The 27,635-nt window shown below is 37.7% G+C and overlaps 1 protein-coding gene across 1 annotated transcript in view; it reads left to right on the top strand.

The window, feature by feature from the left end:
* The window catches only part of Lrp1b (LDL receptor related protein 1B), a 1,955,528-nt gene that overhangs the window by 1,373,898 nt on the left and 553,995 nt on the right, over window positions 1–27,635 (top strand). Inside the window, exons 33-35 of the mRNA XM_042275227.2 lie at window positions 20,027–20,167; window positions 24,032–24,157; window positions 26,655–26,786. Of these exons, the coding sequence (XP_042131161.1) occupies window positions 20,027–20,167; window positions 24,032–24,157; window positions 26,655–26,786 (399 nt within the window). The remainder of the gene's footprint in view (window positions 1–20,026; window positions 20,168–24,031; window positions 24,158–26,654; window positions 26,787–27,635) is intronic.

The raw sequence follows: 27,635 nt of genomic DNA, 5'->3' as shown, positions 1-27,635 counted from the left end.
CCCCAGGTGGGAGGTTTGTGACAAAGACCTAATTGGAGACGTTTCGAAGGGAACAAAAAGAAAAAAGTTCAATTAACTTAGGGCAAACAAACCAAAAATTATATAATTAAGTGCAATTTTAAAGCATGCAGCTCTTCCTGAGAAGTGTTAAAAAAAATTTCAAGGAACTAGGTAGTAAACATTCATATCTAAAAAAGAAAAAATAAAGAGGAGAGAAAAAAATTCAAATTTGGAAGAGAACATAGGATACTTCCTGTGTTTGCTGCATTCTCATTGTGAAGACTGAATAAAGTAGATGACATCGCAATAGAAGGATGATCCCCAGAAAGCAAAAAGTGATGGAAGGGGTGGGCAGGCATGATCTCTGAATGTTGTATGTAAATATGGAAATATTACAGTCAAATCCATTAATTTATACTATTAATATAATTTAATAAAATTTTAAGAAATTCAAATTTGGCCTAGGCCTATATGTTAGTCCTGGGTGTATAGCATATGTTCAGTGGTGTTTGAAGTCTGGACTCTTCACCATCCTCAACAACAAAAAAGAGACTTGTGGGTGGTGGGGTGGTGTTTACATTGTACAAGCCCGAGTCCTTGCACTATGTGGATCTAGAGGCTCAGGAGGATCATGTGAACTCATCAGGCTCAGCAGAAGGGGCCTTGGCTACTGAGCCTTCTTGCCAGCAACTCCTAACCTTGTTTACAATGGCATTGCTTTGAAGATAAACTAAAGTTTGTTTCGTTTGTAAATGCTACCACCACAGACCTTGCTTTCCTTCTCTAGAACCTTAAAAATACCAACTGTTTCACTTGGTTTCAGAGATCTGCTGAAAGGAAGAATTCAGGCAATAAGCTGGTTAATGCCAAGCTGAGGGGAAGGCTCCACAGTTGCCTCCTGGGAATGTAGCTTGATTCTATAATGATGGTGAATCTTCTGTTCCATGCTCCCCACGTTTCCCATCTATTATACTCAGAGTTGTTACTAATGAGTTTGCATTTCATTAGGGATAAGGAGAAATTTGTCAAGCATTTCAAGTCTTTATGTAAACAATAAACAAAGCTTATGTAAATAATAAACCAAATGCCCAGAAAATGAAGAATGCAACTGTACTTACTCAGAGTAATTTTGACTTTAAAGAACTCCAAGTTTCTTGTTTAAATTTCAGCTCTCCTAAAATTAAGAACTTGAATATTTGTGTTTAAGGACTAGTATTTCACCAGGTAACATTATATAGATTTCAAAAATTAATTTATTTATAAAAAATTTGGTGTTTATAAAAAATATTGGCTCTTGGTTCTAGTTTTTCAAAGTTATGTAGTGAGACACTTCACTATTTGCAAATATGCATAGAATATGGGACATATGACTATGAAGTTATTGAAATGAAGTCTTAAGAGCAAGAAGTATAATTCCAGTTACTGCTTATCTCTGGGGCATATGAAATATCATTTGAAATTATATTAGTCCTTTGTATAATTATTATAATGTTAGTAACTACCTGAACCTTGTAAATATATCCTAAGAAAAGTTGTTAAAACTTAATAATATCTAACTTAATTACTTAAAGCAAGTTTTCATCAAAGATCCAGTGATGTAGTTGTTAAATTTGTATTTCATGTTGCATGGGTATGAATCTTAGATTTGATATGTAGAATATATCTTTTTGTTTGTTTGTTTTTGTTTTTTGGGTTTTTTGTTTTGGGTTTTCTTTTTTTTTTTTTTTTTTTTTTTGAGACTGGGTTCCTCTGTGTAGCCTTGGCTGTTATGAAACATGCTCTGCAGAGGCTGGCCTCAAACCCAGAGGTCTGCCTGTCTCTGCCTCCTGAGTACTTGGATTAAAGGCTTTGGCCCTCACTAACTAGCAGAATACATCTTATTTTAAATGTACTATAATTACACCATGCATTTTCAGTGGTTTTTGTTTTTAAATCATGGTTGATGTTAGTTTGTAGAATACTTGGAGCAATGTCACTTAGCTCAAGGAGCTCCAAATACATCTACCTACATTTTCTAAGCCATCAGTCTTCTAATTGCCATAGCACTATTCATTAAAGTAACAGTAATATATGACATATAACCAGGCAATTTGCCCAGCACTAAGTACAGTGCACAGTTGTCTTCTCTAAGTACTCAACTAGCATTAATAAAAAGTAATAGCCCATCAAAATTTACATTAAAAGTCTATGAGAAATCTCTAAAGGACTATATGTGATATTTTTCTAGCAATTTTAGTCACCTTAAAAAGCTCTGTTCTGACATGTTGCTCTTCTTAATGCTAATTGTCTAGCAAACTGGATAAATACAAGCAGCAGACTGCATCATGGTATTTTTGTAATCAAATGATAATTAGTGACCAGAGAATATTGCCATTAACATAAATAATCAATCATTTCAGCTTTGCCATTCCTGAAGCTCTAAGTTGTGATTTCCCCCATGTGAGCTGCTGAATGGTAACTATCAAGAATCATTTTCATAATGAAGATTTATATTGTTCAATGTTTAGACTATCAAAAATACCACATGTGAAATATGTATTTTTGAAATAGGGCAACCATTATTATAAATTATTTTGTGTCTCCAGTTTAATTTAAAAGGAAATGGTAAAATATTTAGAATGGAAAAAATCAGAATCTTAGCTTCAAAACAGATATTTGGGTAAGACTCATCCACTTTTGTACTCAGAGAAACCTTCCAAAACTCCATACCTGAAACCATTGGTAATAACAAGTCTTGTTATTTTTTCTTATGCTTACATATTTAGAATAAAGTTTTATTTTCTTGTTACAAGGTTAATAGCAACAGTTAATAGTAAAATAGGGTTTTTAAATTCTATGCATTGATGTAAATAAGGTCTGTCTCTGAATGTTTTACTGTTCTCTCCCACCCTTCTTTTGATGGTTTGAAATGCTACATAGGCTGCAGGATGAAATGAAGTGGAGTGGGTGGTTTATTAGGCACTCTGGTTGATACTTTTGTAGTGTGAGTGTGATAGCAAGCCCACACTAATGCATTTATTTTCTTCAGAAGTTCTAGAGTAGATTTGTGCTGCATACATCTCATCAATCACAGCATGTAATTATTTATATCTCCTCATTAAGTGGATCACTTGTACTTTATTTCTCAGAAGCAGTTGATGACTTCTTGGCATATTTTAGTCGCTGGTCCCATTAGTCTGTGTGTTGAGGTCACTATTAAGTGAAACAAGGGTCCTTGGACTTAAGCCTGACAGTCAATTTTATCCTCAAAATGGCTGCTTAATGCCTAATGGGAAGGTAGCATATACATTGTGGAGACTCTGGACCAAGGAACAGCTTGGGACAAAAAGCTGACTGGGACAATAGGCTTTTCAGATTATAAGCACTCAGAATCACACACAATATATAAGTCTCAGATAATTTATTTATGGATTTTTCCATTTAGTATTTTTAGACTGCTGCTGATGAACCACAGACAACAAGAACACTATTGTAACATAATTACAACCCTCTTTCAATCCGAGATTGAGAATGAATTTTTAAAAATTGTAGAATCTTAGATCAGATACCTGCTCATATACTATAGGTATCAACTCATCTTAGGAAAATAAAAACAGAATGTACAAATTACACGACGAATTTCTTGGTAATGTTCTTTCAAACTGAATATATGCTGTGCCCAAAGGATCACCAAGAGACTGAATCTAAAGCAAAAACATTCTTTAATAGGAGTTAACTCTGGCCTCTCGGTCCAACTGACTCAGCAACCGAGAAGGAGAGACCCCCAGCAGCACTGGTGAAAGATTTTGTAGTGGCTGGACAAGGAGGGTGAGGTTTGGGGGATTCCAAGACTACCTATCTAGAGACCTGGGATTAGCTCACTTCCTAGCTATGGGTATCTGGACTGAGGGGATTGGAGCTCTTGGGTCTAGGGAATTGCAACATTGTCGTGTCAGCAGAGGGGCACCTGGAGTTGTTTGTCCACTTCTGATTGGCCCTTCTCTTTGGGGTGAGGAGTTCAAGACCCTCTCTGTAGCTAGGGCAAAAGGTCAGGGACAGTCTGGAGTAGGGGGCCATCCTGCTTAGACATTTTTGCTGTGGCTGCAATTGTGCTAAGGCCTGGGTCTCTTAGATAAACAGTGATTTCTGCTCCATACCTTTATAGTTGGCTATAGGACAATGACCGTAGGATTTTCTGGGCCTGTCCTTGCCTTTATTTAGATAAGTTTTTTTTTTAAGTACCCTGTGATTTAACATAGGTATGCTTAAACTAAATTCAGTTTCCTTTTTCTTAAATGATATCAACACAATATAGTATGCCATTAGAATATTAGAGCTGGTAGGATGGCACAATGGGTAAAGCATTGCAGCAGAAGCCCAATGACCAGTTCAAGTTTCTCTTACATACAAAGGTGCAAGGAGAGAACCAGACACAAACTATCCTCTGAGCTCCACACATACAACACAGCACTTACACACATCATATATACACACAGTTATGATAAATGTGTCAATTGAAAAATTAAAGTTAAACATTGTACAGTTTGAATTGTCTCTATCATTTCAACTTTAATTAACATCTCTTCATGTTTAAACTATACCCCTCTAGTAACATCCTAAGCAATGGGGAAAAAAGAGGCAAAAAATACATGCAACTTTCAAGGGGCTATGTATTCACATTTTTAGATTGTATTTTTCTATATAGTTATCAATACAAATATATTAAATATGAACAAGATTCAAGGGCTAGTGGTGAGGTTATTCATTTTGAATTGATTCTTAAAGATGCTACACTTGGGAGAAAAGTAAGAGGGTGTTTTCTACATGTAGATGATCCATAATTAATTTAATGAGGATGGTTTAGTTAAGGCAATAGTAAGACAACAGTATTTGTGGTACTCTAGCATTGTAATTTGAAAAGAAAATGTTATTGAAAGGCAAGTTTTTCCTCATCATCTCCAAGATTGCCTTTAGTGAGGAAATCCTGGAGACCATCTATAGTGGAATATTTCTTATGTTTCTATTGGTTAAAAATAGAACATATGAGAACTGCATTGTGAGCTAAGGAGATAGTCCAGCCTTAAGTTCTTACCATTAAAATATGAAGATGAATTTGATCTCTACAGCCAACATAAAAAGTATAGGTGTCATGTGTTGTGACATATACCTGTAATCCCAGCACTGGGGATATGATGACAGTCATGGAGCACCAGGCTAATGAGAGACTATCTTACAAGAATCAAGGTGGATTGCTGCACAGACACTCACATGTGTTCACACAACACACACACACACACACACACACACACACACACCTACAAGTGTGTACACACACACACAAACACACATGTGTATATATATAAAACAAAAAAGATGCATAGTTACAGAAACATCATAAAAATTAATTAAATTTCAATTTTATTTAACCTTATTCTAGACTGGACAGTTACCTGATCAGCCCCTTAGAATATTCTCTTCTTTTTGAAAAAGACTTTATATTTTTAAGTCATTTTCATACAAATTAGATCTTGACACTTTCTATATCTTTTCCCTCATTTGTGTGTGTGGGATATCTGATTATGAGAATTCTATTCAATGCTGGATTCTACTTTGTGTATACAACAGTTAATGTTGATTGATTGGTTTGGGGGATGCCAAGGGACATAGTAAAACACTGCTGCCTGTGTCTTTGGGCAGGGGAGGGGTTTGCAAGAGATAATTGGTTTGTGATGTAGCAACTAAGGAAGAAGCAGGGTGGGGCCAGGAGGGAGCCAGCTGAAGGACACACCCTGCTGCCGCTGGCTCTTTTTCCTCTGCTCCCCCATTTTCTTTGTTCTAACACAAGTTCCCTGTGTGGTGGTGATTTTCATCTCCAGTCCACAGCAGTAGACACAAGTGGCCATGAATCGTGATTGCCCAGGGATGTTGATTTCTCTCAGGTATTTGTTTCAGAAGTAAACAACCAGTAACCCTGTATAATATCAAAAGTCCCATCATGATATGACTCATAATACCAGCACCCGGGAGGCTGAGGTAGGAGAAATACTGGAAGATTAAGGACAACTTAGGCCACATAGTGAGTTCCAGGACAGCCTGGGATGATGGGTGAAATCTTTAAATAAGATAAAATTTTATTGAAAATCCCAGATCTGAGCATTGTCTTTGTCTGTGAATTCTGTTGCAGTCTCTATTCTGGACCAATATTTTGATTTTTTTTTTTCCTAATGCACCAAGTCCATATATAGTAGATTTCCAGGTAGGAGAGTAGGGTTCTGGAAGCAGTGAATACTGACACTTGCTGAGATTTCCTCTACAGGGGAAAAATGTAGTTTTGCTCACTTTATAAATTATGTGTAAACCCACATTCATAGCAGAATAAAGTACCAAATAAAGCACTATGGAGTGGTGCTCCCCCTCCAAAAAGGCAGCTGTTTTCTGATCCAAGAACGCATGTAGTTAGCTGTAATTCCATTCAATTCAATTTTAAAGTACTGAGTTACAATAACACAATATTTTAATGCCTGGTTATTTAAATGGGCATCATTTTCCCTGAAACATGCTTTAATGTAGGGATTTTAAATGGTTTCATTTTCAAGTGAATAAATATATCATATTAAATAATTTGGAAAAGACAGAGACATGGCAAATGGGAGCACCGAAGATCATTTATTTATAACAATATTCATACTTTAACCTTTTTCTTAGTAATATATTGATATTTATACCCTCATATATATTTCTAGTCAGTAAATTTTACAATATTAATTATTTGGCAATGTCAAGAGCTAGATACTAGCTATAATGACATTCATATTTTAATAATGACAGAGCATTAAATTATCCAAGATAGAACAGCCATTTAATGTAATTTTTAAAATATTGAAACCTTATAATATACAGCATGTCCATGCTGGCTATGATGATAGCTTCTCATTCTCATTTGGTATTTAAAAATGTTCAAGAATTACACTGTGAAGAAAATTTAGAGTAATTGAAACCAAAGTAGAATTATATGACTAATGGTAGTGTAGGAAATTGTAAGGAAAAAATAAGGTGAAAAAAATTACTGGTGTTCAAAGACATGGTTTTGAGAGAGAGAGGCAAAAAACATCATTAATTTCAAGCCATTCTTATCTGTGCACACTATCGATTTGAGGGGCAGCCTGAGCTACATGAACCACTGTCTCTAAATAAGTCAATAATTAGATCAGATATATTAATTGGTCATTTAAATCAAAGATTTGCATTAAAATATATTTATAAAGTGATTTTACTTTGTATTTCATATTGTTGTAAGCATTGCTTTTGGGTTCATAAACACCTACACGACTTTTTTCCCCTGGTTTTTAGAGACAGGGTTTCTCTGTGTAGTTTTGGTCCCTGTCCTGGATCTCAATCTGTAGACCAGGCTGACCTCGAACTCACAGAGATCTGCCTGGCTCTGTCCCCTCACTCCCCCAGTGCTGGGATTAAAGGTGTTCCCCACTACCCAGCTACATGACAACATTTTAATGTTTATACAATAATCCCCTGTGCTAATAATTTACTTAATTGCCTGTATCTACACATTTATTATTTCCTTTTGGGTGGGCTAAAGAGAACTCTGGTTCCCTTTGGGTTCAGTAGTTATTTGCACAGCTTCCTGGCAGGTTTGGATATAGCCAGTCTTTTCTGAGATAAATGGCTTATGAGTTGTTAAGCTTTGTGTCAACCTCTCCTTCTATCTATTCACTAGATTCTATCAACAGATGAAACAATTCTTCTGTATCCTCCTGTTTGAAATATATGCAGAGACACCAGCTTCCTTTCTTTCATTCCAAATGGTAATGATCAGCCCCTACCCCATCATAATTGCTTAATCACTAGACTTCTTCTCATTTTGTAGAGCGTCCAACCCCCTCCCCAGCCCCTGCTCCACCACCCCAAAGAAAAAACTCCCTAAAACTCAGGATCAAATGTTAATCACAAAGATGGGATGAAGACCACCGACCCAAATCATCATAACCAAATCTATTAAAGCAAGCTTTTGGTTTTAAATTCATGGATCTGGGCTGCTACCTGAGGGAGGGTTCCAGAGGTCAGCATTGGAGGTGAGGAAAACAAGGTTTTCAAGGAAGTTCATGGAGGGCCGGGCAGTGGTAGCACACACCATTAACCCTAGCACTCAGGAGGCAGAGATAGAAGGATCTCTGTGATTTCGAGGCCAGCCTGGTCTACAGAGCAAATTCCAGGACAGGCTCCAAAACTACAGAGAAACCCAGTCTAAAAAAACAAAAAAAAAAAAAAAACAAAAACAAACAAACAAACAAAAAAAAAACAAAAAAAAAAGAAGGAAAGAAAAAAAAGAAAAGAAAAGAAAGTTCATGGATAGGGGTTTCCAAATGGGGGATTGGGCAGGTAAAATAGGGGGGGTTATAAGAGCAGAACATAAGCACATAAGCATAACAAGTTAGGCCTAAAGACCTCCTGAAACAAAGACATGATTGCAGGGTGGCCATGACAACAGGTAGTCATACAATGTAGCCATAACAACCCTTTCAAAACAAAGGTAGGGTTGGAAAAGGTTATAAACAACTCTTGGAAACCAAGACATAACTGCCATTTGTGCAACAGACAGTGCAGAACCATTTGTAGTGGAGGTTACGGCTGGGGCAGAGCTCAACCCATGAGAAACAGGTTTAATCACAAACAGGAATGAGCCTAGTTTGTCTCTATTATAAGACAGACGGCTTTACTAAGATGGAGGCAGGCTGGCTCTTCACAGAACATAAGAAAAAAAAAAGATGCAAGTCTCCTAATTCTCTGGGCCCTATTACATGAGAAATTTGCTTGTCACAAATGCAATGTGTCCTTCTGGGTGTCTCCAATAGTGAGGATAAATCTACACAGAAATGCATAAAGCACATGTCCAATATGCACGAGACCTTGGCTACAGTCCTCAACACTGCAAAATGAAAATAAATAAAATATGACAACAAAAGAAAAGCCAGTTTCAACAAAATTCATGAGCAGAAATCACAGAAATGGGAGAAGAGGCTTTCTTTTACCTTCTGAGGTTCAGTGTCTAGTGGCCTGTGAAAGTAACCAGTAGAAGAGAGGTGAACAGAAGAGAAGACAATTTATACCCATGGGATTGACAGAAAAGACAGAAGCTCAATGGAGTGGTAAGAACTGGACTTTTGCAGTAGTTTAACAAAGGAACAGAGTCTGGGATTTCAATAGACATAAATAATGAGGAAATGACTTGGAAATATGTGGAAGTAACTAATGGAAGCTAAGGGATTTAAGAAAAGCTTGCTTGCTTGTGTGCACACATTTCAGCACCGACTCTTGGGTATAAGTCATCCTCTTCTCTTTGTGTGGGAGAGAGGAATATTTTCAGAAGGGGAATTTATAATATCTTTACAAGGGAAACTTTTCTGTTTGGAAGCAGATAATGTGAGGGTAGAGGACTCCTGCATCTGTTCATCTTCAGGCACCCAAATAGGGATGCTTTCTTTGACTTACAGCTAGCTCACCACGGCACTGCTGTGGGAATGAGCCTAAATAAATGATGCTTGTGATACCCTGATTTCCAGAACACAGTGCCGCATGAGCCCTGCAGCTGAGGAGCTTGGGTGGCTTCCCCAGGGATCATGTGGCTGGCGGAAATCTTAGGTTCATCGCCATCTGTGAGGTGCCAGGAGGAGTGCCTTCCTTCCTGTGACCTCCTGGGAGCAGATTAGCATTCAAAATCTTTAGGGCAGAGTCTGCTGAATGTAGATCGTTTTGCACCATCATGAAGCTGAAAAACATTTTATGGAGGGCAGCTTCACATTCTTATCCCAAAGTGACATTCTACAGTGACATGCTCTCATTCCTCCAAATTTATACCAACTGGGAACACTAAAGCTCATCCTGTGTGTAGCCACAAGGGAAATGTGTAAAAGTCAGAAACGTAGCACAAACCCATCCGTGGTTCTATTTTTCTGTTTCTTTGTCTTTTCTTTTTGAGACAAGGCAAGGCCCTAAATTCATGATCCTCTTTCCTCACTCCCAGCCCAGCATAGGATGCCACCATTACAGGCATGCAAAACCATGTCTAAACCGTTTATGTGATAGAGTAAGAAGAGTGTAGTAACACATATGCTTTGGATTTTTTTAGTTGACTTATTTCATTCAATACAGCTAAGAGTTATTGTCCATGCCATTCAAGTGACTTGTAAATAGTTTGTGTATTAATCTATGAGGGAAACTAATACTAAAAGTAGAGGACACTGAAGATCATTGGGGGAATCTTTCCCACAGAAAGCATCACACTAGGTTTGTGAGGCACCAAGGAGAGTTCTGTCATGTACTCCTGGCATCCTTGAAGCCACTCAGGTTCTGGCATTAATGCACTCATTGGAGGAAAAGAGAAAAGAGAGTAAGATGCATTTTTTTCACAAAGAATCTTATATGTTAAACAAGGAGATGGACTTATAAAGCAGTATAAAAGTATGAATGCTGTTATAGGACTAGATTTGCTCTAGTCCTCGAGTCTAAAAAACACTCAAATAGAGGTATATTTGAACTTAGTTTGGAAATGTCTTTCCATGTTTTAGAGGTAGATATGACAGTGAATTCAGCAACTACTAAAGTCATGGTGATGGGATTAATCCATTTCTGTTGCTGTAACACAGTGCCCCAGATTTTTTTTTTTTTTATGAAAACGTTGATTGTGGCTTATATCTGGAATCTAAGGTCCAGTGGCCACATCTAGGGATGATCTTTTTGATGGAAGTTGATCAAAGCAGTGACCAGCCTTGAATGTCTGAAAGACAACCCTGTATGTGTATCTCCTGGTGCCAACTCTACAAATAAACCTACCAGAATTTGCGTATGGGGCTTCACCCCTGAGGAGCCTATCTAATCTTAATCATCTCCCAAGCCCAACTTCTAAATTCTATAGTCAAAGTAAGTTTCTACTCTTTTTTTTTTTGTTTTGTTTTATTATTATTATTATTATTATTATTATTATTATTATTTTATAACACCATTCAGTTCAACATAATAGCCACAGAATCCCCTGTTCTCCCCCTCTCGCCCACCCCTCCCCCCAGCCCACCCCCCATTCCCACCTCCTCCAGATCAAGGTCTCCCCCGAGGACCGGGGTTGACCTGGTAGACTCAGTCCAGGCAGGTCCATTCCCCCCTCCCAGACCGAGCCAAGTGTCCCTGCATAAGTCCCAGGATTCAAACAGCCAACTCATGCAACGAGCCCAGGACCTGGCACCAAACTAGACTGCTACTCACATCACCAGTGAGGCTACCTGGAAAACGGGACCCAAAAAAAAGACACGGAGAAATGGACAAGATCTACATGAATAGCCTGGTCATGAGTGGGAACAATGAAGGGCGACAGTCGAGGGAAAGAGTGGGAGATCCTAGCTGGATCAAGAAAAGAGAGGGAGAACAAGGAATAGGAGACCATGGTAAATGAAGACCACATGAGAAGGTGAGAAGGGGAGGAAGCAGAGAGCTAGGGAGGCCCACGAAGATCCACAAAGATACCCCCTCAAAAGACTGCTGGCAATGGTCGCGAGACGGCAGGAACTGACCTACTCTGGTGATGGGATGGTCAGACACCCAAATAGTGGTGCCATAAACCCCATCCAAGGACTGAGGAATCTAAAGGCAGACATCCACGGCTGGTCCCCTGGTGGAGCACTGGGAGTCTAATTAGTGAGTAAGAAGAGGATTTATATGAGCGAGAATTGTTGAAGCCAAGGTTGGATAAAGCACCGGGACAAATAACCAAATGAATGGAAGCACAGGATCTATGAACCAAAGGCTGAGGGGCCCCCAACTGGATCAGGCCACCTGAACGGGTGAGACAGTCATTTGGCTTGATCTGTTTGGGAGGCAGCTGTGCATTGGTGCCAGTTTCTACTCTTTTAATATTTCACATTTGGAGCTAAATTTAGGCAAATGATACCTTGAGGGACACATTGAAACCATGTCCAACACTTAGCAGACATACTTGGAGACTCCCCTTTTGGAAAGGATAAATCCTACCAACTCTATATCATCCTGATAATTGTGTGGTAGAAAGTGAAGGACATAGTTGAGAATCTAATTTTTACAAATATGATAAAAAATTTCATATCTATGCCATGTATGTAATTAAATGTTCTAATTGTCTACTTTGTTACCAGAGCTATCTGGTCTTACCCTTTACCCCCTTTCTCTTCAACTTCCTTTTCCTTCTGCAGACTTCAGGGATCATCAGTCTTCGCTGAATAACTTTGCTTTCTTTATTACTAAATACTTCAGCAAGCACTCACTCAGAGTGGACTTGTTTCTGCCAGCGGATCACTCACTCTCTGAGTCAGTCTCCCTTCACCATCTCACAAAGGCTGGTAACACAGTCAGATCATCAGCTTGAAAATTAAATGGCCTGTCATGTCATTTTCAGCTTATTCTCTGTGTAACCTCAGAGTCAGCCCTCAACTCTCACTGAGGCCAGCTGCTCACTGGAACTAAGAATTGCAAGGATTTTAGGGACACCTCTGTTAGTTCAAGGTCACAACAGCTTCAAAACAAATTCTGAGTCCTGTACGACCATCTCTCCTTTGCTGTTCTTCAAATTATCATCTCTTTCAAGCAGGAAATAAGTCTTGAAAGAGGTATAGAAAAGAAACTTCTAGTCTCCTCACTGCCATCAGAAACATAGATTTATTTAGCACTGGGCTTCAGATGAACGACAGCAAGCCCATCTCTCACAGTAAGGTTAACAGGCTGATGGCTGCTGTGTCCAGACACAGCTTCCTCTGGACTGTCCAGGTGGAGGGGCGGTCCTGAGCCACAATAGGTACAGCATAAAAATGCAACGGCCCTGGCATAATTATAAATACTAGTAGCATTCTCTTTTGCAGGCACTTCTGTAGTTGGCCAAACTGTTATATATTTTCTTTCAAAATTAGTGGCTTTCCAGAAGACATTTTTGTCAGTTTATAATTAATATATCCCAGAAAAATAATTTTATTTTGTTCTGCTTTATTTTCTGTTACATACTGCTTGTTTGTTCTCTAAATATTTATATTGTTTTTTTTTTCTTTCTGGTTTTGGTGTCTTCAAAGAGTCCCTGTGTTGAGGGATTGGTCCCTAAGGTGGCAGTACTGGAAGATGCCTTTAATAAATGAAACTGTTAGAAGTTCTTTGGTCATTGGGGACAGACCAGACACCTCTGAGTTATCTCAACAGAAGTGTGATGAGAGAAAGAAGTCCTGCCTCTGCCTCTCTGATTCCTGCCTTGAGCTACATCCTGCTTGCTTCTATGTATAATCTCACTGCTATTTGACATGCTATGACACATAGGAGTTGTCCTCATCACAGAACTAGCTCAGTGTTAGGTGGAATCTAAAACTCTGAACAAAGTCAGCTTCCTTCTTTATGAAGTTAGCCTGTGTCTGGTTTTTCATTCTGGTAATAAACTCATGACATAAAGCAATGATTTGTAAATATGTAGCATTTCTTGGCTGTTACGTTGTGTTTCTGATAACTAGAAATTGTTTACATATCATCTACAATAACCACACTGAAGAGCGTTCTATTAGCTCTTTCTTGAAAGCACTGAGCTAGACAGCTTTTCCCAAATGCAGACCTCTTAATATTTCAAGGTGGTCTGGTTGCTGCCTTCCTTAAATGAATAAATTAAGGACTGAGGGCTTCTTATTTAGCAGGAAAGTCATGAATCTTAACCTTTACTACACATTAGTGTAATGGGAGGTTTTAAATATTTTTAATGTCATGCCATAGGCCAAAACCACTCAGTGACCGTCTCTAGGGAGAGAAACCAGCATATTTCCTAAAGTCCCTCGGCTGTTGTTTCAGGTAAAGTCACTGAAGCGGTAGCATCAGCACAATAGAAAAGTCTGGAAGTGTTCTGCTATGGCACACGTGGGCTTCACTTTATCTACCAACTCATCAGCTCTTGGATGGACCTAGCACTGTGTGGTCCAAGAAGCCCCGATGATGGCAGATCAGGCTCAAAGCTTAGAAACTGATACAGATTATCACCCATTTCCCACTCAGTGCCTTTTCCAGCCCCAGTGTCAGGAAACACAGATAATATTAAAAACATCAAAAAGCTGTCTAGACAGCGGGAGCGCTGGTTTTATTGAATTGTTTTCCAAGTTTTGTTTCTAATGGAAATTTTTTAGAGAGATTTATTCCTCATTAATATCACAGGTGTTTAGGGAGTTTCCATGTCATGTTCAGTTGAAAGCAATACAGAATGCTGTGAAAAATACAAAGAAGATCAAGATAGCTTCCTCAGGCCCAGGATCTTCCATCTCCTCGAAAGTCAAAACTAGTGGAAATAAAACAGAGCTAGCGAATAAACAGAAAGGCTGGCAGTTATGTACAAAGTGGTGGAACTCACTGGAAATGGGATAGGTGGCAGCCTCAGCACGCAGTGGAATCAAATACTTCCCTGAAGATCAATCTGCATGAATTATTTGCTCATAAATGTGTAGAAGCAAATGCCGGAACTGTGCTCATTTTCTTCACTGCTTCTTTACTTTTATCTACCTTTTCCTCATGGCTGACACCCAGAATTGCTTAAGTAAACAGATGAACGGTTATTACTGGTAATAAGACTAGAGAATTAGAAAAACAAGACCCAGGTGAAAGAATCAACTCAGCTTAAAATGAAAAGAGAATTTTGAATTTGAAGTAATGGTAAGATCGTTTGGAGATGATTAAGAAAGAGGATGACTAAGGATATGTATGTATTTGATTTTTTCTTTCATGTCAAGGGTGTGTGTGTGTGTGTGTGTGTGTGTGTGTGTGTGTGTGTGTGTGTGTGTGTGTGTAGGTCAAAGGATGGTTTTGAGGAGTTATTTTTCTTCTTCCTCAGGGATTTGGGGATGGAGCCCAGGTTGTTGAGTTTGCACTGCTGAGCCATCTCACTTTCTGAGAACATAGTTTTGAAAGACTAGAAGAGTTTCCCAAGATTCTTCTGCTCTTAGTTTCTTCTGGGTTACTGCCGGGGTACCTTTTGTCCAGATCTTCACAATCCTTCGGGGTATATAGATGATCTGGTTATAGTTGCCAAAGTTGTGGTTCCTTAGGTTAAAACTCTTACCCATGTGTTTTATTCCTGTTACCAGTCCACCAGCGATTGAATCACCCTCAGTAATACCACATGGCTGGAGTTCCCCTAGAAGTCACTCCCCCTCCACACATACACCGTATACATGTGCCACACAGCCATCTCTGCCATTTCGGTGGTCATGGAAATATTCGTGTATTTTTAATCTTGCCAGTGATTCAGTATGTGCATGTTTTCTACTAGGGTATAAAGCTGCTGGGTAAACAACAGCCCCAGATGGGGTACTTTCTAGTGGTCAAGAGAGAAAGAAGTTTTCTTATATGTTTCCTGATCGCCTTCAATAATAATAGAAAGTATTAATACATGGTGGGTGTGGGATGAGACACTGGCTTAGCCTCTCAAGTATTTGGATTATCGACATGAGCAAAAACAAAACAACAACAACAAAAAAAAACCAAGGACTTGTTGTATGTACTATATTAAACTTATTTGTCTGTTAGTTTCAAAACCATCTTTAGTTACATATTTTTTATGATGAAAATATTGTTTCTAATTTCATTTTTTATCATTATATCTAAATACTTTCATCAACTATACTTCTGCATTGGAAAATCCTGTGTATAATTCTCTGCATTACATGCATAGACTTCATTTCATTTAAAGATTGACTTAAACATTGATAAAAATTTAAGATTGTGGATTACATTTACTTATTCCTTAGTACAGTGATTTAAAAGCTGAGTAACTTTAAAAATGGGAAAAGATTAATACTAGGGAGACTATTATCTTCCTTTCGCTAATTAATGTTTTGGTCATGAGTTTTTCTGCATGACTTTTTGTTTCTTATAGAATTTAAATTGTTAAGAGTAGCTCCCTAACAATATAAATTAATAAAATTTATAGAAAGAGACATTAACTGTTCAAAAAAAAATATGGTCACTACAGTTGTACAGAATCCAGTGAGAAAACATAGCACTTAAAACCATCCACACATTTAAGAAACAAAAATCTGGAACAATATCTCTTCGTTGTTCATTAGCTAAGATGCTGGATTATGTTCATCTCCAGATATGCAAGTAATAAAATCTGTATTCCATATGTCTTAGTCAATCTTCAATTGCTATGAAGAGATACCATCATCAAAACAACTCTGATAAAGGAAAACTAATTGGGGCTGGCTTACAGTTTCAGAGGTTTAGTCCATGATTGTAATGGTGGGAAGCATGTGTGTTAGGGTTTCAGTTGATAAGACACCATATCATAGTGAAAAAATGCATTCAATCCAACTTCAGAAATTCCCATCCATTGTCTATAACAGACTCAGCACCATTTAAGAGGCCAAAGTTCAAGGTCTCTTTAGAGATTCATAGCAATCTTTTAACTGTAATCCTCTATAAATTAAAATAAAAACCAGATCATATACTTTCAACATACAATGGCATAGGATATATATTACCATTCTGAAAGGGAAGAAATGGAGCATAGTGATGAAATACTAGGCCAAAGCAAGACTTAAAACCAGCAGGGCAAACTCCAAACTCTGCATCTCCATGTCTGATGTCAAAGCACTCTTCAGATCTCTAATTCCTTTTAGCTTTGTTGATTGTAACACACTTCTCCCTCTTGGGCTGGTTCCACTACCTGTTAGCAGCTCTCCTTGGAAGGTAGCCCACCACTCTGGCATCTTTAACATTTTGGTGTCTTCAACAAAATCCAGACTTCATTTTCATAGCTTCACACAATGGCCTCTCCAAATGGCTTCTTTGGGCCTCCACACAGGGACACCTCTGACACATTCCTGGCCTCAGCAGCTTTCCTTAGGCATGGAGGGATACTATACACACCCTTTCTTGTGTCCTTGACTCCAAAGCCAGAACTACATGGCCAAAGTTGCCAAGTTGTTCTGCTTACTGGGGCTGGAACATGGCCCCTTCATTCAAGTACATTTTCACCAGCTTTCTGCTTTTGATGGTTTCCTTCACTGCCTAATCTTGGCTGTCCTGTAACTTGCTCTTTAGGCCAGGTTGGCCTCAAACTCAGAGATCTGCCTGTCTCTGCCTTCCCAGTGCTGGGATTAAAGATGTGCACCACGACACCTGGCCCTAAGGTTTTCTTTAATCCCTTTTCGAAAGTTGAAAGTTTATCTGGGTAGTGTGTTTCCCTGGGGTCATCACTCCCTTTACCCCAATTAGGATCAGGCTTTTCTTTAAACTTTGTAATCTCCCTGAGTACTAGATTTAGCTCCATTACATGTCCTGTTGTTCCTGTTCTCCTCAAACTGTACATTTTGTATTTTTTTTTTTTTGCCATTCTTGCGCCTTTTTATTACAGATCTGCATAAGACTGACACTAATAACTGTATGGCACAGTCAATACTAGCCTCTTTTTAAATCTCTGCTGCCAGCAACAGTAATCCAAAACGTTTCAATTTTGACTCAAGCAGAATTTTGCACAAAGTCAAAAAGAAGCCAAGTTCTTCATTAAATATCCTAAGAGTAATCTTTCGTCCACTTGCGAATATTCTTCTCTGAAAGCTCTTGAGTCAGGCTGTCCTAATCCACATTACTCTCAGCACCACTGTATTCCTGCTTCTACTAGTATTGCCCATTAACCCCAACAAAAGTGTTAAGCAGCTTTCCCAATCCAAAGTCCACACCCTCCCTACAATAAGCATGGTTAGGCGTGTCACAACAATACCCCAGTCCAAGGCACTAATTTCTGTCTTAGCCAATGTTTTATTACTGTGAAGAGATACCATGACCATGACAATTCTTATAATGGAAAACATGTAATTGGGATTAGTTTACAGCTTCAGAGGTTTACTCCATTATCGGTGTGGTGGGAAGCATGGAAGCATGCAGGCAGACATGGTGCTAGAGAGGTATCTGAGAGTTCTACATCTGGATCAGCAGGAAACGGGAAGAGAGGGAACACTGGGCCTGGCTTGAATATTTGAAACCCCCAAAGACCAACCCCAGTGACACACAAGTCCACACCTTCTCCACCCAAGATCACATCTCTTAATAAAGGCACTCCCTGATGACCTGTGTTCAAATCTATGAGCCTATGGTGGCCACTCTTATTCTAACCATGTCACTGTATTAATTAGAAACTTTGTTGAGAGCTGCTGGTAGCAATGGTGTTACCAGAGGCCAGAATATACAGCAGATGGCAACTGATAGTTCAGGTGTCAACCCACCAGATAGATAATTCTCTGTTTTACAGGAACCTAGTCAAGCAAGGCTTACAGGACCACAGACTCTGATAACCAGTTGCTTCTGTCTGTAATTTTTCTCATGTGCCACTACTTTCCTCCCTAAAAAAATAACTGTGGGGTTCTTTCCACATGCCATTGGTGATGTGTTTTGTACTTTTTGAGCACATATGTCTGTGGATGGTCAGAAAGATGATTTCCTTTTAAGCTATATAATTTTGATAACTATAAATGTACTAGGATATGCTTCATAATTAGATCTATTATTCCATGAGGACTGTAAGACACTTAGGCCTCGTTTTTTTTATCACTAGCTCACACTGACATAAAGGAAACAGAATTTCTTCTCAGTTCTAGACAAGCTACATACAATTAGCTGATTTTAGGCCTAGAAAAAATTCAAATTAGAATAAATGCCTCACAAGTTAAACCTTCACAGATAATATAGAGGGACAAATTTCCAAATGTCTAATTCTAGAACCAAGTTCAGGCACAAAGCAACTTTGGTGTTTGCAGCCTGCTTGCTAAGTCTGGATAATAAAGATCTACTTCCTACAAAAATTCCTCAGCATCTTATTTCACTGGGCACTGTGCCCCTGGCCTCAGGTAACAGCCTGAACCTTGCAGCTGGGAATTGTTATGGTAAATTACTCCCTCAGATGTACCCTTTTTACTTTCCATTGGATGGATATAAGGGGAGACAGAACAAAAAAAGAGAAGAACTTGAGAGAAAATGAAGTGAATGGTATGACCAGTATGTGTATGAATCTTATTCCTTCAGATAAATAAAAATGATTCCTAAGTCCCACTACTATGAAGGAATTCTTGTTATTACCCTGGATACAGTCCTGGGAGTTGGTCTCTCAGGCTGCTATAAAACACACTTTTATTTATATCTGTATGTATTTGCATATTGTATATAGCTAGTAAGAATATTCCTTTAGTTTTCATTTTGAGGCAAGATATCATGCTTTCCAAGGCTGAAAATTAAGTGATCCTACTGCCTCAATTTCATGATCATGATAGATAACCGTTCTACTAAGTGACCTACATCACTAATCTGAAAATTTATTCTTAAAAAAAAAAAGGGGGGGGGGCTGGAGAGATGGCTCAGTGGTTAAGAGCAATGGCTGCTATTCCAGAGGTCCTGAGTTCAATTCCCAGCAACCACACGGTGGCTCACAACCATCTGTAATGAGATCTATTTGGCATGCAGGCAGAACACTGTATACATAATAAGTAAATAAATCTTAAAAAAAAAACCTGAACACACGCACCCAGGTCACTCCCACCTAAAGACTGTCACCCTCTGTCCCTGCTCCAGATAGCCCTTCCAAAAAAAAATTTAAAAAAATAAATAAAAGTCATTTGATAACTACTTGCTCACTTGCAAATGAAAAGTTAGTTTTCTCCAAAGGCATCTCACTGGAAAAACAAACTATTCTCAAGGGCAGGCCCCATGATCAGGAGTAGATGGTTATGAAATAACAAACTCAGAGGCATCTTTGGAGGTTCCTTGTCTCATGATGTCTTGTCAGGGCTTTACCCGTCCCTCTTTTTTTAATATTACCCGATTATTTTTTATTTTTATTTTATTATATATTTGTGCAAAACACACATTTATGAGTATATATAGAAGTGATTTCGGCATTTGCTTAGAAATGATTTGAAATATAACAAAGTGTAAACCAGAAAGTTTTATATTTCATTATTTTTTATTAGTTAGTAAGTTGATTATATTTCTTTCTTCTATATAGACAAGAAACTCTGGTGGGCAGACCAAAACTTAGCTCAACTTGGAACTTGTAATAAAAGAGATGGAAGAAATCCCACGGTCCTGCGAAATAAGACTTCCGGGGTTGTTCATATGAAAGTGTATGACAAAGAAGCACAACAAGGTAGGTCCCTCCACAGGGAACATATGACACTGTTTGAGTAAGGTGCTATCGCTTTCACACTGCTTTCTCAAGTAAACATTCTTGGGCTCCTCTTCTTGCCTTTAGTTAAGTTACTGGGGGAAGAGATCCTGGCTAATACTGAAGAAAAAATGTTTTTCACATAAGAAGCATAGCAAGTTTAAAACATTGGAAAGGCTTCTGTCAGATTTTCAGTTTTTCACTGAATTGGAATTTTTATCCAGCACTTGACTAAAAACTGTAGATATAAGAACAAATATTAAATGAAAACTCACATAATATGTAACTAGTCCAGAGGTCTTCAAATATACCACATTGACATGGACATTTCACATCTTAAAGCACAGCATTGCTTGGCCCTGCCCATTTGCATTTTTGTTTCACTTGTCCAAATGGTGGACAGCGAAATGGAGTGAAAATAGCAGATGGTTTACATAGGTGGACTTGTCACAGTGCCCAGATGGCAATTGGATTAGAGATCCAGCCAGTGCATCTGAGCACTTGCTAGTCCTTTCTTAGTCATTGCTACAGGATGCATGACATTAGCACAATCCTCTTCTGAAAATGAAAATCATTCTCCATATAAGCATACAACTTCCTTAAATTCTTCTCCACGTAATATTTCATTAAATCCTTATTTCCCTGCCTCTCCCTTAAATCATTCTCTTATACACATACTACCTCCTCAAACTGTTCCCCATGTGCTGTTCCCTTATTTCGGTTTCTGCCATGAAAATTCTTACCTTCACATACATTTCTTCTGACAGTAAACTTCAAAACTGTATTTGGACATTAAAAAGGGGGATTTAATGCAAATAATTTGAACTATGTAGACCAAATCAGAGAAAACAAGCAGAAGAGAAGGAACCAAGGGGCCCACTTGGGAATCCTTAATGACTGCCATTCTTTTTCCCTGATGGCTAAAAATATTCAATAGCTTAAGGACAGTTGGTCAATTGTACTTAATATTTTGATCAATATATGTTAATTTTATCAGCCAATTTATGGATTGGATTGTTTGGTTTTGTGTATTCAGTTTTCTGATACATGGGCAACTTTTAAATCACTTGATACAATAATCACATGGTTTTTCACTAGTAGTTAAACAATATTGTCTTAATCTCAATAAGCAAATAAAGGCACGGAGAGTAACTCAATGGCGGAATGTATGCACAGCATGTATGAAGTCTTACATTTGGTCCCCAGCACAGAAAAACATAAATAAATAGATAAATAAATACTTATTGGTATTCAGGTCATGTAGATAATACTATACTATGTGTAATACAATACTGATAGTAAGTAAAATATAGTAAGACATTTTCATGTCTATTGAATATAAACTTATTTATTCAGTATAAAAGTGTAAAATTGGCAATACCATTATCAATTGCATTGCATAGTATACAATGAACACATTTCTGAGATGTATCTAAACACAGCCTTATAAAGTACAGCATGCACAGAAACAGAGGGAGAGCAAGAAGTAATTCCAACCAAGGTGCCTAGAAACAAGAAGGTATTTGACTTTCAAGACATAAACAACATATACTTCCTGTGAAACTGTATATCAATTTTGTAGATAGTGGTTCTGACAAAATTTTCAGGAGGATGTACTTGTATAGGACTCGTGATTTGCTTCATGTCCCTACTTGGAAGATTTGACTCCATAGGTGCCATGGGGTGATATATGCACTATGAAAGTGTCTGACCCAGGGGTAGCATACAACTGCACTGTTCTCACTGGAAAATGCTGATAAAAGCATCTGTTTGAAAGACAACGCCATTAACAGAATCACTGTCAGTAGCTTGAAAGCTTCATTAGAATGAAATATGAGCAATTTAAGGCTCTTTAAGGTGTTAACAGTATTACCTCCTAGGATTTCAAAGTGCAATTAACTGCCTCATTTATCATTTTTGACACAGATCACTGGAGAGTTGAGGGTCTTTTAGTCAAGTGGACTTTCCAGCTCCACTTGTCATTTGGGGTTTGAGTTGTGAACATCAATCTTACTAACAAAATACTAATCCGAACTCCTACTTGTAACTTGATAATCACTGCAGTTGTCCTCTATTTGCATATTTATATACTAAATGGAAATATTTACTTAAAGTATGACTAATTTCATGATTATTTTCTGTATTTTATCTTCAGGGAGGTTCTGTGAAATGCATCGTCTTATTCTACAAGTGTTTTGAATACATGACTTTTATTTATCAACAAATAAGGTTAAAATATATTGCCCACTCTGTCATTGCACTACCCACCAGTAGCTGCTGTTCTGTTTTCTACTTTCCCTATACTTCTGCTAATATTAATATAATTTCTCATATTCCTTCTTTCATATGTTCATTCTATTCCTTGACTTATTTTCCTTTAATTTTTCATTTCCCTCAGCTCTGCTCTCCATGTGATGTTCCCTTAAACTTTATGTTGAAATGTCCCTTGCTCATTTCTCCCCAGACTTCAGTCTTTGGTGTTAGTTGAAGCAAACCTCATATAAGGACATGTATATGTACTAGCACTAAGTTAACATGCATCCACATGCTTTCCATAAGAACAAGCATATGCATGGTCAGTTTAGAATTTCTACACATTTGTTAATGTAGTTGTCTTCTTGGTGAAAACATCAGTGATCTGAACTGTCTGTCACTTTAAGTCACCCTGAGAAAAGGGATGAATCAGCCACCTCACTAGCTCATATAAGAGATACATGGAATTATTTTAAAACTTCAAGTTACTTTTCAGGGATTCAATATTGCTGAGCTATGGATAAAGAAATGAGCTGAGAATGTGCTCCATCTCCCAAATAAAGAATATTTCACACTTCAAAAAAATGACAGATATAGTGACAGATTCTATTGAGCAATTAAATCCAGAAATTCAGAAGATGAGAAATAATGAAGTATGTTGACATTTTGAATCTCTCATAGAGTCCTATCGGTACACAGCTCTGAGCATGCTTTGTCATGATCACTGGATTTGTAGTGAGCACATGGTCTACTAACTTTGTAGCAGATCTTGAACCCATTAAATGACATTGCCCATTGTCCTAGAACAATACAACTGTTGTAAAAATAGGATATTTTAAGGTATTTACAGAGTGGACTGTAAATTACTTAACTTAATGCTGCAGATTTGATCAGCACTTTGGGCTTTGGGTGAAGTAAATGGAAGACCTGTATAGAATGTCAAAGCGGGATTACCTGACTAAAATTTGTCATTGCCACCATACCAGAATGAGGAGAATTAACATGCTAATAATTACATGATTCTTTTGGGTGTGTTTTAAATATATTTTGAAAGAATTATGTTCTTTGTGAGGCCAAGAATAATTTCTTTGCTTTAAAAATAAATTTAAAACACATATGCACACAAACATCCTGTCCTTTTAGAGGTGAAGCTACATTTGAGTCAGAAAGGAAACATTGCCTTTTTGTGTGATCTTATATTTTTAAGAGCAGGGCATGATGGCACAAGCCCGGAAAGCCATCACTTGAGAAGCTGAGATAAGAGGGTCATGGATTCTAGATCAGTTGAATATTATTTAATGAGATCTAGATAATGTTTGATAAATTAAAGTGTTAATGACAGTTTTCATGAAAAAAAATCCAATTTCCTCTGCTTTTCTATATAACCTTTTGACACTGTTTGTTTTGAAGGGCAGGATTCAATCATAACCTGCCACTTTAAGTTATGTGCAAGGCAGATGGCATAGCCTATATAAACCAGCTATATTTAGAAACAAATAGCATACATTTTTGTTCAAATTGTTGATACCTAATAAGTTTCCTATGTTCTTCATCATTTGCTATTTGACATTTCTTTTGCTTCCTTCTCTACAGGCAGCAATTCTTGTCACCTAAATAATGGCGGGTGCTCTCAGCTCTGTTTACCAACATCTGAAACTACCAGGACTTGCATGTGTACGGTGGGATATTATCTCCGGAAGAACCGCATGTCATGCCAAGGTACATGTTCATAAGAACTTAACTGTCCTGTGCTTACTGAATCCATCATGTGTGCCACACAGATGTTAGGAAGCCACTGCTAGTTTCCAACGAGAGAAGCACATTATCTTGTTATTAGGGCAATGGTTGCATTGAACCTCATTAAAAAATCAACAGTCTTCCTCTTAGAGTAGTTTAGACCAAGAGTCAGCCCAAAATTGAGTTTCCCAGCCATGTCTCTCCCTCCTTGTGTATTTTATTTGTAGGCTGTGTCTGTCTGGGGTGTGTGGTGTGTTTATGTGAGAGTGTGTATGTGTGTATCTGTCTGTTCCTAACAAAGGCCTTTGCTCTGTAGTTATTGAACAGTGCAGAAAACATGGCACAGGAAAGGAATGAGGATTTTTTTTTACAGAAGTCTATAAGAGTTTCAGAAGGGAAGAAGATACCTTACTAGTCCCAACTGACCCAGAACAGGAGTCAAAATACAAACTGATGCTTTCAACCTATATCCACATGCTGCAGTTAACATTTATTTATGACAGATATTTGTTATCTGTAAGGTTAATTCAAACCTGTTTGGCTGTTTCTTCTATAAATGATTGCCACAACAACCACAGGCATTCACGCACACGTGAGAGTGCAAACACACACACACACACACACACACACACACACACACACACACACACACACGGTATTCTGGATTAGAGGCATGTAAAAGAGTGCAAATTAATATAAACTGATCATTTAGTTTAGTTTATAAATGCTGACTGCCTGGGAAATCCAAGACATAGTAAGTTTGGTTACATTGTTTCCTTAAAGTCAAATATAACTAGTAAACATGCTGAGTTCACATCAAGGAAACAGATTGAGCACATAGTTAAATGATCTCAAGGCTTTTATTGACTCGATTACAAGTACTTTTAGAAAATTCTATTCCTATAGAAAAGTTTGCTACTTAGTTACACATATAGACATTGAAGGGGTTGGGAATATTTGAAGTATCACTCTTCTTTCTTCTAAGACTTCCTCATTTTCATTACATTTATTTATTTATTCATTTATGTATTTATTGGGATGATACATATATCTCAGCAGGAGTATGGATGTCAGAAGACAACTTGCAGGAATAAATACTTTCCATATGGATCCAGGGGGACTGAACTCAGTCAGGCCCTCAGCCTTGGTGGCAAGTACTTTTACCTGTTGAGTGGTCTTACCAGCCTAAGACTTTGTAATTTTTAAAAACTAATTTTGGTAATTAAAAAAATCATCAACCGGCTTAGTAGCTTCTATATTCACATGAATGGCCAAAGTTGGAGTAAACAGATGAGGTTGCTTAAGTGGGATTATTGCACAAGTTAAATTCAGTTCCATTAATTTCTTTCAACTGTTTAGACAAAACATCACTGGGATATTTGAGGGGCAAGGGCATTTTCTGGGAAAGAACTGTGTGCCATCCTAAGGATTCCAGACTTCCTTAAATTGTATAGTATGTAGGTGTGTGAATTCACAAAACATTGGTTTCTTTAGCCATATTGTGTAGCCAATGATAAGAACCGTTTTACCTTAAAAATGCCCCAATCCAATTAGAGAAAATACATCAGAATTATGACTTACTTCACTCAAAATAAAATATGTGAATGGCAATTATTCTATGCCAGACTCTGTTTAAAGGATAGTGAAACTTTCTAGCTTACTTCCTTCTTTGTAAATTGACAAATTGGATCCATGTCACCCAATTTGATTTATCATAAAACTGAGGCATGAGGACAGTAACTAATGACAAGTTTTGTGATTAGGAGGTAGTAGACACATTTAAATACATATACTTTTATTTTAATAATAAATATATGTGTGTGTATTAATAATAAAAATAGATGCATTTTTCAATATATTAGAACATTCATAAGCATTAGCATGTGGATCTCTGGTAGTAAACTTATATCTATGTGTTTATTTTAGTAGGACATCATTATGAAATTCAAAAATGTATTCAGGGCAAAACTTAGTACCTTATTTCTTGGCCCATTTGAATCTTAAGGACTTAAGAAATGGACCGTGTACCTAAAAACTCTAAATATCTATTACAACAATAACAATGATCTAGTTGTGTAAATCCAAAGCTATTGTTCTACAGTAACAAGTGCATACTTATATTTTAGTGAAGAGAGAATGCCCTTTGTCTGTGAGGCCAGGCATTCTGGAAATGATTCACTTCTGAGCTTCTACCTATGATCTTCTCATACCAAGGGCATTGCTGACAGAGAAACTTTCAGCTTCAGCTATTTGGCTCCTGGGATGTGACCTGTGATCCATAAAACCCTTTGGGAGATTGTAGTGCACACCAGAGTTTCAGGGCCCCGGCTTACATATATTTCAGTCATGGGAACTGCAAAATTAGAGAAGCTTCATGAAGCTAAGAAATATATTCACCATTATGAATTATTATTCTGGAAATGATATCAATGGATTGTTATGTGAAATATTCATTTTGAACTTTCTTTCCTTCATTTAGGTATAGAATCTTTTCTCATGTACTCTGTTCATGAGGGAATCCGAGGGATACCTCTTGAACCAAGCGACAAAATGGATGCTCTGATGCCTATATCAGGAACTGCATTTGCTGTGGGCATAGACTTCCATGCGGGTAAGTGGATTTCATTAACAATTCAAGTACAATGCTCTCTTGATTCAGAACACATAATGACAATATGACTTTCAATATGTACTTGGATAGCCAAGCTGAAAATGAATTAAGGATGATTTTTTCAGCAATTGTTCTAATTACACTTTGTCTGAAAAAAAAAAAAAACCAAGATTTTTTTTTCTTTCTAAACAGTAATATTTATATTCTATGTTTGACAATTGGCTATTTTCTTTTTTCAAATGGTATTTTACTTTCATCTAGTCATAAATATAAAAATACCCTGAATAAAAATTTCTGATCTATTGAATTCTTAAGGTATACTCTTATTGAAAATATTTTCTTAACATATAATTAATGATAAGATAATTTCTATCCTGCATAAGCACCAGGTTCCAGCCTAGGAGGAGGGGACTGGACCTGCCTAGAATGAATCTACCAGGTTGAACTCAATCCTCAGGGGAGGCTTTGCCCTGGAGGAGATGGGAATAGGGATGGGCTCGGGGGAAGGTGGGAGAGGGGATTGGGAGTGGGGAGAACAAGGGAATCTGTGGCTGATATGTAAAATTAAATTTAAATTATAAAATAAAACAAAGATAATTTCTATCACTTTGAATGTAGTATGTATGGGTAGGCAGAGTTGCTTCGATTCCATGTGCTTTTATAAATAATGAAGGAAAACAACCGAAGACCACAAGACGGCTGTGGGTAGTGAAATTTACCACAGGAAATTAATGGTAAACACTGCTGAATGTACTGGAACCAACAAGTTGGGCCCAGGTAACTGCTAACGCCAGACCCAGCAGGAACGTTAATGGTAGCTGTCTCATCTTGTTTATTGTTTACATCTCT

Source organism: Peromyscus maniculatus, chromosome 4 (assembly GCF_049852395.1).
Source record: "Peromyscus maniculatus bairdii isolate BWxNUB_F1_BW_parent chromosome 4, HU_Pman_BW_mat_3.1, whole genome shotgun sequence".
In the NCBI taxonomy this organism is placed as follows: domain Eukaryota; kingdom Metazoa; phylum Chordata; class Mammalia; order Rodentia; family Cricetidae; genus Peromyscus; species Peromyscus maniculatus.
This window is presented reverse-complemented; position numbering and strand designations above follow the sequence as displayed.